The 14,904-nt window shown below is 43.6% G+C and overlaps 1 protein-coding gene across 1 annotated transcript in view; it reads right to left on the bottom strand.

Annotated features, from left to right (window-relative positions):
* Positions 1–13,791, bottom strand: part of LOC126525458 (uncharacterized) — an 85,506-nt gene extending 71,715 nt beyond the window's left edge. Inside the window, exons 1-4 of the mRNA XM_050173338.3 lie at positions 11,953–13,791; positions 6,722–6,783; positions 5,050–5,127; positions 2,421–2,528 (exon numbers count right to left, since the gene is read on the bottom strand). Coding sequence (XP_050029295.1) covers positions 2,421–2,528; positions 5,050–5,127; positions 6,722–6,742 — 207 coding nt within the window. The 5' untranslated portion in view covers positions 6,743–6,783; positions 11,953–13,791. The remainder of the gene's footprint in view (positions 1–2,420; positions 2,529–5,049; positions 5,128–6,721; positions 6,784–11,952) is intronic.
* Positions 13,792–14,904: the final 1,113 nt, after the last annotated feature.

Genomic DNA, 14,904 nt, shown 5'->3' with positions numbered 1-14,904 from the left:
CTCTCTTTGCTGAGTGGCGCGGTGGCTCCGCGTTCACTGTTGGTGTGTCTGCTACGGTGCGTCGAGTTCAGAGGCACGCGCCACGCCGTTGCCTCTCCGAAAAGAGTGACTCGATTGCTGCTTTCGCTCTTTCGCCGCACCCTGGCTTCCGACTTGCAGCAGTAAACTTAAAGCCCTTCGAACTTTGTTTTAGCCTTTTTCCATCTCCCTCTGTCTTCTTGATCACGCAACGTCCCACGTCCCATTTCTCTCCGTTGTGCGGGTGACTGAAAGCGCATCCTCCCTGCATGCGGTTACTTTCGGATGGCTGAGCGCGCGGACCTTCGTCTGCTCATTGGAGCGGTGGCTCAATTCCGATTCAGAATACGAGCCGAGCTCGGATTCGGACTCGGACAGTCTCATGCGAGGAAGAGGTGAGTTCCGCATCGTCAGATTCGGATGTTGAATGGATGTTATAGTCAGGCTGATGATGATGATGTTTACTAACAACAGCTGCAGAACACTGAAATGTGCATATTGCATTGACTATGTTGTTTGTATGCCAATCATAATCAAAAATAAATTGCTATGTTCATTCCCTGTTATGCTCATTCCCTGAAACCAAGCCGACACTGGGGGGGCGTCACGGCCAGAAAGGTCCGACATCGAGAGGGTTAAAAAGCTGACATCAAGCCGGAACTGTAAGAAATGAGGACATTTACGTATGAAGCTAACACAACGTTACATTTCACTTCTCATTAGCAGTTTACAATCAATAAGAAATAGGAGATGGTGCCCACACTGCACTCAGTTGAACACAACCAGAACTTCACTCTTGGCAATGTCTAAATATGACACAGCCACATTTTAGACCAACTCATTTTCCTCTCCAAAGTTCCATCCATGATCAACCTTGCTGGCATCAATGTGTCTGGCACCCATGTGAGGAATGCAGTCTAAGCAGAGCCATGGGCAACGAGAATGGATAATGAATGTTTGATAAAACCAAGTAGGAGCAAAAGAAAGAACATCCTCTCCCTTCAGTTCAATGGTTGTGTCTTGCAGTCACACCCATGAATGCTCACCAGGCTAAAGCCAGCTGATACCACTGCTGAAGGACCTTTCGTCTGCTCAGCACGATGCAGCTGCAGCCCTCTTTTTTCTCTAGCCCTCTTTAAACACACACGGCACACTGATGTGATTCACCTTGTATCACAGACAATGAGCACTTTAATAGAACGTAATGTGGGGATATCTCGTTGACCAACACTCCAAGAAAAACAGTGCAGCAACTGGACCACTGAAAGTCATGCCTGTGTTGTTTCACTTTTCAGCGGTCCAGTTGCTGTACTGTTTTCCTTTTTTTTTTTTTTTGGAATAACCACTACATTGCATGCGTCAGAGAACCATTGTGGCCTACTAGACCTCTCTTCCAACAAGATTCACACCTACTGAGGTGTTACCCTTGTATAATGAATCATACTGAATATTATTCTATGCAAGCAAACTGGGTCCACAGCTACTTAGCTCTGTGTGTGTGTATGTGTGTTTAAGAAACAGCAGACAATCTTTTTAGCTGTTGCAAGCTAACATTGAACATGGGTTGCCTGGTAATCAAACACCAAACACAGTGAACTCAAATCCTCCTGGTGGATGGTGTGTAGATTTACATGTTAACTTTCATTTACTGTGGACACAATGACAATGCAGGCAATACTAGAATCCTGATAAATGATGGGGGGAAAAACCCCAAAACAAAACAGATCATAATTCTCTACCGATAAATTAATTTCTCCTTTCAAAATAGAATGACACAGAAGACTCACCTTTTGTATCTATCTTTTGCCACAATCATAGAGCACTACGTAAAAACATGATTTTGACATCCCTACTGCGAGTTGTCAGTCTCTTGTCTTGCAAGGTGCTCTCAAAAGCTCTCTCTCCTTATTTTGTAGGGTTGCATTTATGGGCTGCTGTAAATATACATGAGGGAAGCTTACCCTTGGTTATGCACAATCTTTTTGGGCATGGTCAAGCTGAGCTCATCGTTGAGTAGAACAGCATAAGTAGTGTGGAAAAGACCGTGGCTGACCTTCCGCAGTGGCTTAGCAGCTACTGCGTTGCATTGCCGAGCACAAAGCCATGGTTTCCCCGTCGTGGTGGTTGCATTCCGATAAGGGCAGAATGCAAGAACACTTGCGTATGTAGATTTAGGTGCATGTTAAGGAACCCCAGGTGGTCAAAATTACTCTGGAGCTCTCAAATACTGAGTTCCTCATAGCCCAGCCTGCAGCTTGGAAATGTTACACCCCTTAATTAAAACTTGTCATACCATAATAAGTAACCAGTTAAGGCATGAGTTCGTTTGAAGAGCAACTAAGCTACGAGAGCAGACTCTCAAGGTCCCGGAATACAAGCGACTACGAAGACTTTGTACCAACCTTGCGGCCATCTCCATCAGAGCTGAGCAAAGCAGGCGGAAGATCAAAGACGGGTGCTGGCAGGCGCAGGGGAAATTTCTTCCACCGAAACAGGACACTTTCGGCTGCCTGCAAATGTTTACAGCAAGGCAGCCACCTCAGCGTTCCTGCTTCGAGCAGACCACAGTAACAACAGCATCTTCTCCCAATGGGTAAAGTGAAAGCAAAATCTGCAAGGCTGTCTTTGACATCAGCATTAAAATCAGATATCTTCATTTACAACATACAACAGGCCCCGCAAGTAGATATAAGCAATAATTATGTTGTCTGCACAGCACAGAACTGATACAGTAATTAGACAGAACATAAAAGAAAATTTATACTTCATAGGACAGTGCATTAGAGAAATACAAATGTGAACAGCAGAAAATATATTGATGACGTGCAACAAATAAGAATTTAGTCGGTTGTTTAGATATGGTCCCACATAATTACACCAATTGTACTTTGTTCTGGATCATTTATTATTGTGTAAGGGAAAAATGAATAGCTTAACATGTTAATGACAATATTTAAGAGTGACTGATACTTTTTTTTGTTTATCTTCCAACAGGAGATACAGTGAATAAAATTTTGTACTTAATTATCTGCCAAACGTAAATCCAGAATTTTCACATCTCATTGTGTGCATTTTACGCTCTAGCAATGAGAGTTAAAGCCTCACTGCATCATTTTCCTGCCAAAAACAATGAAAAAAAAAGGCACTCCACATTAAAAATTTTACACAATTGGCGACTCTAGAGAGAAATAATGTGGCTCTGAGCTTATGTGAGAAATTTGTGCTATCGACTTTGAGCTGCTATAATCACTTTTAATGATATGAAGGATGGGAGGAGGCATGCATGTTTGTCTGCACCTGCGTGTACACCATCATTCACTGATGTCATAGTTGCAGATGTTCCTATGGGTGGGCTGCGCAACCCGGCCGAAGGACGAGAGGAAGTACACAATACGAGCGTAAACTAACGCGAGCGCAGACTAAGCCATGAAATATGGTGTTCAAGCAGTCTTTTCAGCAAAGAACTCCTTAAACAAGATTTGAAATCTTGTCAATAGACCTAAACAGGTGTCCAATGCTACGTGCCGCGTCAAACACTTGGGGCAGCTTGTGGCATGCTCGGTGGGAGTGGTCTACGTCATTCCACTTTTGTGCGGCAAAAAGTACTTTGGGCAGACGGGACACAGCCTTAACATCTTAGGGAGCACCAAGGTGCAATCAGGAATGAAACAGGTTCTAATCTGGCCGTGCATTGTAGAGTTTGCTCATGAAAACCCATGTTTGAACAAACGAAAATACTGTATAAAAATATAAATCAAATTAACCGCGAGATTGTGGAGGCCTACTTCATGCATGTGAACTCAGGCGCATGCATCAGCCAGATTTCTATCACTCTGCAGGATAAAGAAACTGATTTTTTGAATGGCAAGATAGGCTAACACCGTTGTAAACGTCACTTTACACGTGTTTACATTTTCTGTATATTATAGTCCGTTGTTTGAAAAAATAAACCAGTTGTTAGACTGCGCTCGTATTGTGTACTTCCTCTCGTCCTTCGTCCGGGTTGCGCTGCCCACCCATAGGAACGTGCTCAATCACCAACTCGCCCAGCTTGCCGTGTTAACATAGTTGCAGCTCACACCATTCATGTGCTGAAAGTGAAAATTAGAAGATTCTCAAAGTACTTTCACAATCTCAATTAACGTTGTCCAGGCTAAAAGGAGTAGCAGAAGAAAAAAATTAACTGACGATTACGATACTCCCTAATGCGAAATTTGAGCACAGCTCTATACACAGTAAGGTGGAAAGATGGGTGAGCTTGAAAGGATGCATACTTATTAATTCAGCATGAAAACAACGGAAGACACGCATTTTCTCTATATGCATTTTCATTTTCCAATATATAGAGGCAAAGACTTCAAGAGAGACATGTAGCAGAGTCGGCAATCATGGAAAATTTGATCGGCAGGTCAAGCTTGATGACTTTTATACATGGCTCATCAAATGTTCCAGTGTAATCGCTAGTGCCGTGTTGCTTCCACAAAGTACTACAAAATTTGCGTCGCGCATACAATCAGATTACAAAATAATTGCAAACCATGACAATCAAAACAAGCACAAACGAGACCAAACCAAGTAAACCAAACGAGCACAAGCGAAAGCTGACGCGAGCAGACAATAGTACGGAACGAATAGTCAGGCTGAGACCAGATATGAGTATGTATTGAACAGCCGGGTGGGTCCGCATGACCAGTTTCCCGCGCGCACGTCACTGAAGGGGCCACTCTCATTGGTCTCTGCCATTCGCAGCTAACGCCTTTCATCTCCTACGTTGCATTCGCTCTTTCATCCTTCACTGTGCTCGTTTGCTTGCTTACGCCGCCGCCACCACTGCTTGCCGTAGGAATGGCTGCCTAAGAGCTGCGCTCTAACATCTTCAATGACTGATGTAACCACTGCTTTTACTTTTGAGAACTGCCGAAAAACATATTCTTCTGGCAAAGTTTGCAAAGTATTGTGCGGGATGGCACATACGACACAGTAGTACAGACCAATCATATCCAGTACGGAGCAGTCATATTAAAGCAGTACCTGTTTTATTGCTTGGACAGCACCTGCCAACTCTTGTGGCAGTTCACCAGGGTCAATGTAGAACTGCAGGCACTCCCTCTGCACAGGAAGCAAGGCAGACAATAACAAGTCTGCAACGGTTCACTTTAAAGGTTCAGAACTGCACGAGTAATACCAGTGTCACATGATTCACTTTAAATTGTGATCATACCTGATTGAGATCGAAGTCCTCTACTGTGATTGGCTCCTCTCCACAAGATGTGCAAGGGGGCCAATAATGGTCAAGAAATTTGAATCTAATTGGGATTGATCAGGATCGTAAGTTCACCGTGTGACACCCATATAAAACAAGGACAAAGGCATCGAAAGGAGGACAGTGTTGTCCTTTTCTGGCAACACAAGGCTACCTTACCACTCACAGCACAATGTTCGCAAAGCTTGGAGAATGAGTTACTTTATGTGAAAATGACAAAACATGGAGAAACACGAATAACATGGACACGCAGGATGACATGCTATTTCCAATTGCAGTTTTATTAAAACATCAACTACGGTTTGGTGCAGCTTCTGAAGCAAACAAAATTTTTGAGAGAGCCTGATAATAAACTGCTGGGGGAAATACCAGAAGCTTACTCTATCAATCAGGCGCAAGCATTAAGCGTAGCTTCCGTAGTTTTCCAGGATAAAGAGATTAACTTTTTGTAAGGTAATGTTTAGCTGATGTTGGTTTAGCTAAGTGATGGTTATGATGTGTGCATGTACAAGATTTCATTAGAACTGAAAACTGAGCTAATTTGTACGCATTAGTCTTTCTGTATGTACAGCACTCACAAAAACAAGGACTAAGGTTTTTGTGAGCGCTGCATGCACAGAAAGATGAAAATAAAACTGCCACTGCTGTTTCAATAACACCACAGTTGGAAGTTTCACATCACCTAATGTGTTCGAGTTACATATTTTGTGTGCCTCTGCTTTTCATTGTTTAGATAGAATTTATGAGTAATAATAATAATATTTGGGGTTTTATGTGCCAAAACCACTTTCTGATTATGAGGCACGCCGTAGTGGAGGACTCCGGAAATTTTGACCACCTGGGGTTCTTTAACGTGCACCTAAATCTAAGCACATGGGTATTTTCGCATTTCGCCCCCATCGAAATGCGGCCGCCATGGCCGGGATTCGATCCCGCGACCTCGTGCTTAGCAGCCCAACACCATAGCCAGTGAGCAACCACGGCGGGTAATTTATGAGTAGTGGTACACATGTAGTATAACATTGGGTACTGCAATTGTTAAATGTTTGTGTATTTCTGTTGTTGCTTTACATGCACAGTGAACCCATGGCCTAGTATAAGAAACAGTCACGAGCTTCAAGATAAACTGTGTATCAGCGCAAGGTGTGTCCTGCCACCATTCCTCTTGTCTTTGTCAGTAATGGGCTACGTCTACTGCTCACACTAAAAAGCCCAAACTGCCACCTCAGCATTGGCACGTGTTCAGTAGCACCTGTTCAACATTTGCTCGACTGCAGCTGCATCTATGGCTATGTAAAACAGACTTGACGCCGTGCTGTGAGCACTGAATTTTTATTAAGTTGAATTGATGGCTGCATTTCAACAACAGACAGAGGTGGTTACGGTAGCCAAATATCAGAATGCTTATTATTTATCAACAAACAATTATGCTCCACTCACTTCAGGTTCAACAAGATCCATGGCTTTGTTTCAAAGTGGCTTGGACGACAGTCCATGGCAACCTGAGAAATACAAGAAAAGCTATCATGTTCCAGCAGGCTAAGCAAAAGCAGGTGTGCAGATGTAGTGAAAGGTTTAACTAAATTCCTCCTGGTAACAGTACTAAAAGATGATTTGCAATCTCACTTTTGACTGCACTGTGTCCAAAACCACTTCCATCATTACAGTGGCAAGCATTAAAAAATACTTGCGTGTGGTCAGGATAGACGAAAAAAGAACTCTTAAGGGGTTTGTACTGACCAACCTTTCCCATTTTCAGTGTGAATATTTTTTTACATGACACAAGTTACTTCCAGAAAGCTGTTGAAAGCTAATCGGTACATGACAAGTACAGCACTGCATCAATACCACGACAAAAAATATGGAGGGTATGGTAAAGAATGCTTACTATGGATTAAGGCACCTCTCCTATTTCTCAAACCACACAATGTCAAGCATGCATGCTTATGACTTTTCTTTCTTTCTTTCTTTTTTTTTTTGTCACCAAGAGAAAAGGAGCAGTCAAGCTAGCTTCCTCTCCTTGTTCGACAACTTTTGGTCAACAGTGTAGTGTCCTACTGGTGTGGCGTTTACAGGTCCAGCCACAAAAGTGAACCTTCAAACTGCTTCCTCATAGACTCTTTTCGCAATTATAAAGCTCAATTTCCGACGAGGAAGTTGGTCAAGCTAAGAGCGGTGTAGCAATTTTTACAATAAGTGCCTAGGAGCAAAGTTTGTCTTGTCATGTTGTACATAGTGGTGACTTGTGTGACATTGAAAACGTAGCCATGGCTCTCTTGATGAAACCATGTACAAGAGACAAGAGCCAGCATGCACAGCTAGAACTTCATCTTCAATTGAACAAAAAAAAAAAAAAGTGGTGCCATTAATTGGGCAAATGTGCAATGCAGAGAACCACACTTGCAATTTAGGAAAAGAGTCTTGTATAATGAAAGTTGGAGGGCATGTTTAGAGAAGTAATCTCGGGCTCAGTGCCAAATTTTGTTATCATAGAATGATTAATCAGAGTTATGGCTTTTGAAATGGTCAAAAGGCTATGTTAATTCAGAGGGACTACAGTTACAAATTAATAGTTCAGCATTTCTATGAATTACATAATAGTACCAGTAAGCCTTAGCAATCTCAAGTAAGGTGGAGCCACTTTTACTGCAACAGCAGTGAAGAGCTCTAAACCATGTTTTCTTTGTTTGCCCATTTATTACTCTTTGCTATTCTTCTGACAACAGTGATGGCCATCATTGAGTAGTTGTCATTATAATGTTAATATCAGACTACATTCTCATCCTGAGCTTCACCATCACCATAAACTAAAGAGAAAAAGAAAATCACACCCACTTTGGATTTATTGTGGACAAAAGTAATGCCAGCAACCTTGGTACTCAAAAAAACTTACTGCAAAATTGTACCTTTATGTGCAGTTAGAGTGGCAATCTGCTAACAATTTAGCAGGAAGAGTTAGGTATACCTGGCACTCTTATCTGTAAACTACCAGCTGCCTCATAAGTATTTCTAAAGCACATAGACCTAGTAATAGGAGAGTGCATGATATTCAAGTTTAATATAGAGGTGTAACAGCTAAGTTGTAACATGTGGATTTCATGTTACATACTCCCCACGAGTGACGAGAGAATATCACACTTACGTGAGACGCCTACACAGCATACCTTGTCATGTGCCTGGCTGCAAACTACTCGAACTTTTTCTATTTCTGCATTCCAAAACTTTTCCAGGCAAGTGTAGTTGACATTACACAGATAAATATTACTTGCTGGGCAATATGAACGAGCAGATATCATCTAAAAAGATCAAGTAAAAGCTTGCATGGTGTCCAAAATTCCCAGCACTCTGGCTTTATGGGGCATGAAACTCAGCTGCGATAAGAGAGGCTGCGGGGGCATAGCAGTGCACCACGTTAGCACCATCAATGGCTAGGCCGGTGTTGTTTTGCATGCCAACATGCCTTCATTAGTCGCACATTTTATTGAGCCACTTGTGACTTTTGCATTCACAAACAATAGGTCACACCATGGTCATGGCACAGGCCCCAAGCTTCGAAAATGATTATAATGAATAAAACTGGGCAAAGGAAACTGTATCACACGCTTCTCGAAAGAGAATAATCTCTGTGCATGTAGCGTTTTATGAGTTTCATGTCCACAAGTAGGGCTGCTATAAAATTGCCTTATAAAGCAGGCAGCTAATGCTTGGACCAGGTTAATACTTGTCAGTTTTAGGCATTTAAATGCTGACATATCCTTTAATGTGAAGGCTAAGTGCGATGGGCATGGAGCAGTGTTAGTGGAAATTGGCATAACATTAAAACGGACTAGCCAAGCAAGTATGCAACACAATGCTTATGGCAGGCACAGAACACAGGACTGATGTCAGGGTGGGCATAGCTCTCAGGTGCACATGCACTTGTGTTGATGCTGCCAGAGCCAATTTGTCTCAGTCCTCAATTATTGTGCACGAACTACGAGCTGCAGGGAGTGTGCTTCACGTATAACACATTCGTTTATATACATCAAGCGAATGAGTATGGCTCTAATGAGCAGATTTCTGTAGCTGCATCGTTTCAATCTGTATGCAAACCAGCTGCTAATTTCTCTGCATGCAGACTATATGTATGATGGTATGATGACAACAGCCATATGATGGTACTCTATACATGATAGCTGTAGCAGACGACAAAAAGCAAGTACAAAACTAATTTGCGAAAGCCTTATAATCATGAGCTTTTGCAGATAGTACATACGCATCGGTCATAACTGTGCTGTGGTAATCTTTAGGCAAACTACACTCTGTAACAGGTGTATCAGATGATGTAAAGTTAGAGGAGGCTATAAAATCCAAGCTCAATTTTTTTGCCAACTTCTGCTTTCTGTCATTTTTTGAAGAGCTTCACAGCACTTCTCCAAGCAATCAACTTATTTTTTCCATTCACTTTTCATTTAGGTGCCAAGCAGCATCACACATTTACCAGCCAAAAGCATGCACACAAGGAAGCAATGCACAACTTGAGTGCAGCTTTGCCCCAGAGAAAGCAGGCAAACACGGCATTTAGCAACGGTGTTTATGACAGCAGTGCTGCTACAGCAGGAATCCACCTCTGGGCAAGCTCGAAGAAGCCGGTTTACACAACTCAAACTTGTAGCCACTTTTACCTGTTTTACGCTGATAAAGAACATAATCAATCTACCAATCTAACTAGGAATTGGAGGTTGCATGAAGAATAGTCAATCTCTTACGCAGCTAATCACACACACACACACACACACACACACAAAATGCAGCTAAGTGATGTGACAAAAGATGGCCGTCAAAGAAAAACACTAGAGAAGTATGCAGAATTTTTGAAAAACGAAAGGCTAGAATGTAGAACACTATTTACAGGCTGCTTTGAGAGAAAGTACACTTACATACAACAAGGTTGCCAACACAAGCTCAGTCTGTACCACAATAGCGTTCACAAACAGGCTCAACTGAATTTTTTATTGGTACTACTGCCATGATTTTCTTTTTTCTAGTCTATTAAAATTGAGCAGCAGTGTGCTGTCGCCCAATGCTGAAGAAGAGCCTGGAGGTGACACACAGCCAATTTCTCGTTCCTATGGAATGTTCCCCGTGGTGCCTGCAGTTTATAGATGTCTCACATCAGCCACATTACCCTTATGATGATGCTGGCTAAAGCTCTAAACATTATATACAAGTGGCAGATAAATAATGGGCAAAACGGGAGGCAGAGTGGTGCCACATGATGGCAGCTTGCTTTATTCCTCCCCTTAATCACAAATATGAGGATAACAGCAAATATTGCTCTACTTTGTAATTTTACAACTTGAAGTTTTCTTCCGTGTGCTTCATGTGGATTTACATAACCGTTACATATGGCTATGAACAAGTGCCTAACTCTACCCGAAAAACTGCTGTAAGAGAGCATTTCCTTTTTTTTTTAAGTGGCAATGCGATGCTACAAGGCAGAAGTATACAAATAAGGTCACAACACATACATATTTCTGTGGACTATCACGAACCTCTAATTATTGCGGGAAAAGTCAACGAATTACAACATACTAACAGTTGTAGAAAATATCATCAAATTTATCTATTTCTTGTCACTCAGAGTCCAATTTCACAGGGCACATTCTTGCACCCAAAGCACTCATCTTCAACAACAATTTGCAACGTAGAAATGTATAAACCCATTAAAATTTGCAAGGCTATGTAGTACCTTAGTATAGACACAAAGTAAACATTTCATTTTAGCACCGAAATATCAGTTTTCCCGTGCACTGAAAATGACATCAAGTAATGACAATGTAAATGACATTATTAATGACTCCCTTCAATTAAGCTCGGATAATATACGCTATTACCACGGAATATGGTTATGGGCGCTCAACAGACAAATATGGGACCACATGAACGATCTTTCCCTTCAAAAATAGAGCACTCTAAAGCAGAGGTCTGCAGATTCAAGTGAAATATACACATAGCATAAACACGCTAATTGCACACGCAATTTCATGCACCGCTAGGACATCAGACGGCCGATGAATGGGCACTACCTGGCCGTCACCTCGTATTGAAACGGCGTAAACGGCGTACGAGAGGTGGCACAGGAAAGAGGTTAGTACAACAAATGATCAACTTCCGACTGCAAGGTCCTATGGAGCTCAAACGCTTCTCCACATAAGCAAATGTTCGCTGTCTACAAGTATTCTTGTTTATCATACTTGAGTTCTTAATTTGCCTTTCGACGCTTGTTTACGCGTTGAGCGGAATGTTTGGCCGTGGGCCCAGGAAAGCACGGCTAGGAATATTTGCGGTTTTGAAGGACTCCCCAGGACAGCAGGCTTTTGTGAGCGCTCAGCAACAGCGCACCCCATGAAAATTCCGATTTCAACGCCACTTCTACATGTAGCAGGGTTTTAGTAGAGGGGAACTAAACTACAGCGACATTCTAGGGAATTTTATGGCCAGATCGGAGGGTGCTCTTGTTACATGCATAACGATGGCATCCGAATCTACGAAGAAACACGGCGACCGGCCCAACCCACGCGGAACACGTTTCTCATTTTGCGATTTTTTGCTTGGATCGCTTCTAGCGATGAGCGGACGACGAACGAAGCTCGTCCGCGTTCCGCTCGCAAGCGAGAACCGGAACTCACCGCTGTTTCTGTCAGGAAGCGTTGCGAACATAACTGTCGCGGGATGTCACTACGCCGCGGCGACAAACTGTGCACCATTCAAGAGCGAACTTGGCATTACGCCACGATGGAAGTTTTCAGTCAGCACTTGTCCCGTGGTGAAGCAAAGCGCGAAAATGCAAACGCAAAGTGGGCTCGAGCTCACTCGCAATGCTCGCGACAACCGACATAACACCAATAACACTTGGTTGCTGGACAGCCGCGCGCGAGTTCCGTCAACTCCAAACCAATACGTACTCGCGCGCATGCGCGGCATGGCGCGGCCGCGCGCGAGCTCTCTTCTGTGCGGAAGAACTCAATGATAAGAGGATAAAGCCCACGAGTCACGACACCGTTGACACCGTGCCACAATTAATTCGAACTTCCAGGCTTTAGTATACCATCTATTGATTTCCAAAAACAGCGTTCGTATTGGTTCATATCAAGCACGACCACCGCGCCAGCTCGGCCAAAGTGTTCAGAAGACGCCCGCTTTTTACAGGAACGTGCGTTTTCTCATTACCATTCATTACATCGAAAAAAAAAACAATTTTGCGCTTACCGCTGCTCTGTTTCTTTTCTTAAGGTTTGCAGCAAGCTCAAATGTTGTGGTATGGATTATTTGATACAGCTATTGCAGCAGTTACTTGCTTTCAGCCATAGAGTTTCTTTTTATTGTAGGAAACTCTATGCTTTCTTGAAGAAAAAACAAAAACCAGTCACAAATGACACAGGACAAGAAGAGATATTCACACCACAACGACTAAACTACAGCCACGTTTTGATCAGTTGTTCTACTAACTCTATGGATCAGAGGGTGCTTTTGTTACGTGGATAACGATGTAACAATCGTTGTGGTGTGAAAATCGCTTCTTGTCCTGTGTCTTTTGTGACGGTTTCTTTTTTTTTTTTCTTCAACTATGTACCAACTGGCCCGGTAGTCAAGCCTTCTATGCTTTCTGCAATAGGGCACGTTGCAAGTGCTAGGCGGCGCCCTGTCTTTCCGACCCCTAGCGCCATCTGACGAATAGTTGCGCGAATGCGGTAGGATTACTCACGGCGTCAGCAGCTCGCGCTGTGTGTTTGGCGCCCTGTCAAACGGTAGCGATGGCGCGAACCATCATGCCGATATTAATTTTAACTGGGTTTTGGGAATTACAAGATCTTGACAGGTTTTTTCGTGAAACGAATTTAGAGAAAGGAAGTCGTCCATTCTAAGTGGGGCACGTCTACGACGTGATGGAAGTGTTCAACTCACACTGATCGGAAGTGACTGCTAGGTGTATTCCGCAAACGAAAAATAACGCACCAGCGAGATGTGTGAAGCTCAGCGTAAGTTACTTCGTTATCTACGGAGTGGACGCATGAAATTATAAGTGACATTGATTCTTGAAGATCGGCAACAGGAGACGAATCCTAGCGGGGAGCTGCGATTGCCGTGCTGGCATCGCAGGGAAGTGCAAGGACGCCACGGTAGTTTGCCTGTACATACAGGACGGCTAATGAGAATCCAAAACAACTCATCCGAGAACGTGGGGTGTACGAACGACTCGTAAGACCTACCCGAGGTATTCTAACGTTACTCTCCCCAAACGCAAAAAAAGGTGAGGAACTTACCAGTTGTGTTAGACTACGCTGGGAAAATATTTTCGCCCAAGTTACTGGAAGTGCGATACTTTTATGATGCGATTTTTCAGTGCGTGCAAAGGAGGTTCCAATAAACCACGTCGTCAAAAAATTTGGTGATCTCAACTGCCCCTTAGTTGATATGCTGGGCGCAGAAGGGTGCATGCCAGCTCAGCCAGCTGCAATCCCTCTTCAAGTCTCTCAGCAAGCCCTAGCGCTGTTTGAATGGGAGAGGATCGGGAAAGAGTTCCACAGCTTTACTGCGCTACAGTGTGGAAACAAACTACTTTGTTTGCTGCATATGCTGGTACGCACTACATGGTGTCCCGTTGCTGCCATCATGGCTGTAAAATCAAAGAATTCAGCGTTAACGCACTTGGCATAACGCCGGAACATAAAACAGCTTATGCCATCGGACGAGCGCTATCCCGTGTTGACGCCGTTCTGCTTCATACGATCGGCTTGGAAACCTGTAAAACTTTGTTCCTCGTGAGTTGGTGTACGTGCTGTTGCAGCCCACTACGCAGCAGCAGCTCGGGTTGCACTTCGGCATTGCTCAGTAAAGGCAACAGCAACGCGCGAAGCAGTGCACAGACAAGCTTCATAGAATAAAGAAACCGAACGCAAGCGGGCCTGTCGTATCCTGCCGGTTCCGCGCTCGCCGCCGCGAGGGGCGCCCTAGTAGGTGCGGGTCAAGGGGAAGAGAAATGCAGCCATAATGAAGCACAGAGCGCTATGGGGATACAATAGGTACGAGGTCCTCCGAGGTATGTGGAAAGGGGTAATGGTTCCAGGACTTACTTTTGGAAATGCGGTTGTTTGCTTTAAATCAGGGGTACAATCAGGACTCGACGGGAACCAAAGGTCAGTGGGTCGCCTCGCATTGGGCGCGCACGGGAAGACTACAAATGAAGCTGTGCAAGGGGATATGGGCTGGACTAGTTTTGAAGTGAGGGAAGCTCGCAGTAAAATTGAGTATGAAGAACGGCTGAGGAATATGGAGGAAAGTAAATGGGCTGGGAGAGTGTTCAGGTATCTGTACAGGCAAAACATTGATTCACAGTGGAGGAAAAGAACTAGGAAGCTTACCAGCAAGTATGTGGCCTGTGGGGTGGGCAACACAGCAACAAAGGTCAAGCGGAAAGTCAGAGAGGCTGAATTAATCTCATGGGTGGCGGCAATGGAAAAGAAACCTGCCATGAGTAACTACTTAAGGGGAAAAAACGAAATTAGGAAAGAAACCATTTATGATAACTCAAAGGGAAGCTCATTACTTTTCGAAGCGAGATCGGGATGCCTTAGAACACG

Source organism: Dermacentor andersoni, chromosome 8 (assembly GCF_023375885.2).
Source record: "Dermacentor andersoni chromosome 8, qqDerAnde1_hic_scaffold, whole genome shotgun sequence".
NCBI classification, from domain to species: Eukaryota; Metazoa; Arthropoda; class Arachnida; order Ixodida; family Ixodidae; genus Dermacentor; species Dermacentor andersoni.
This window is presented reverse-complemented; position numbering and strand designations above follow the sequence as displayed.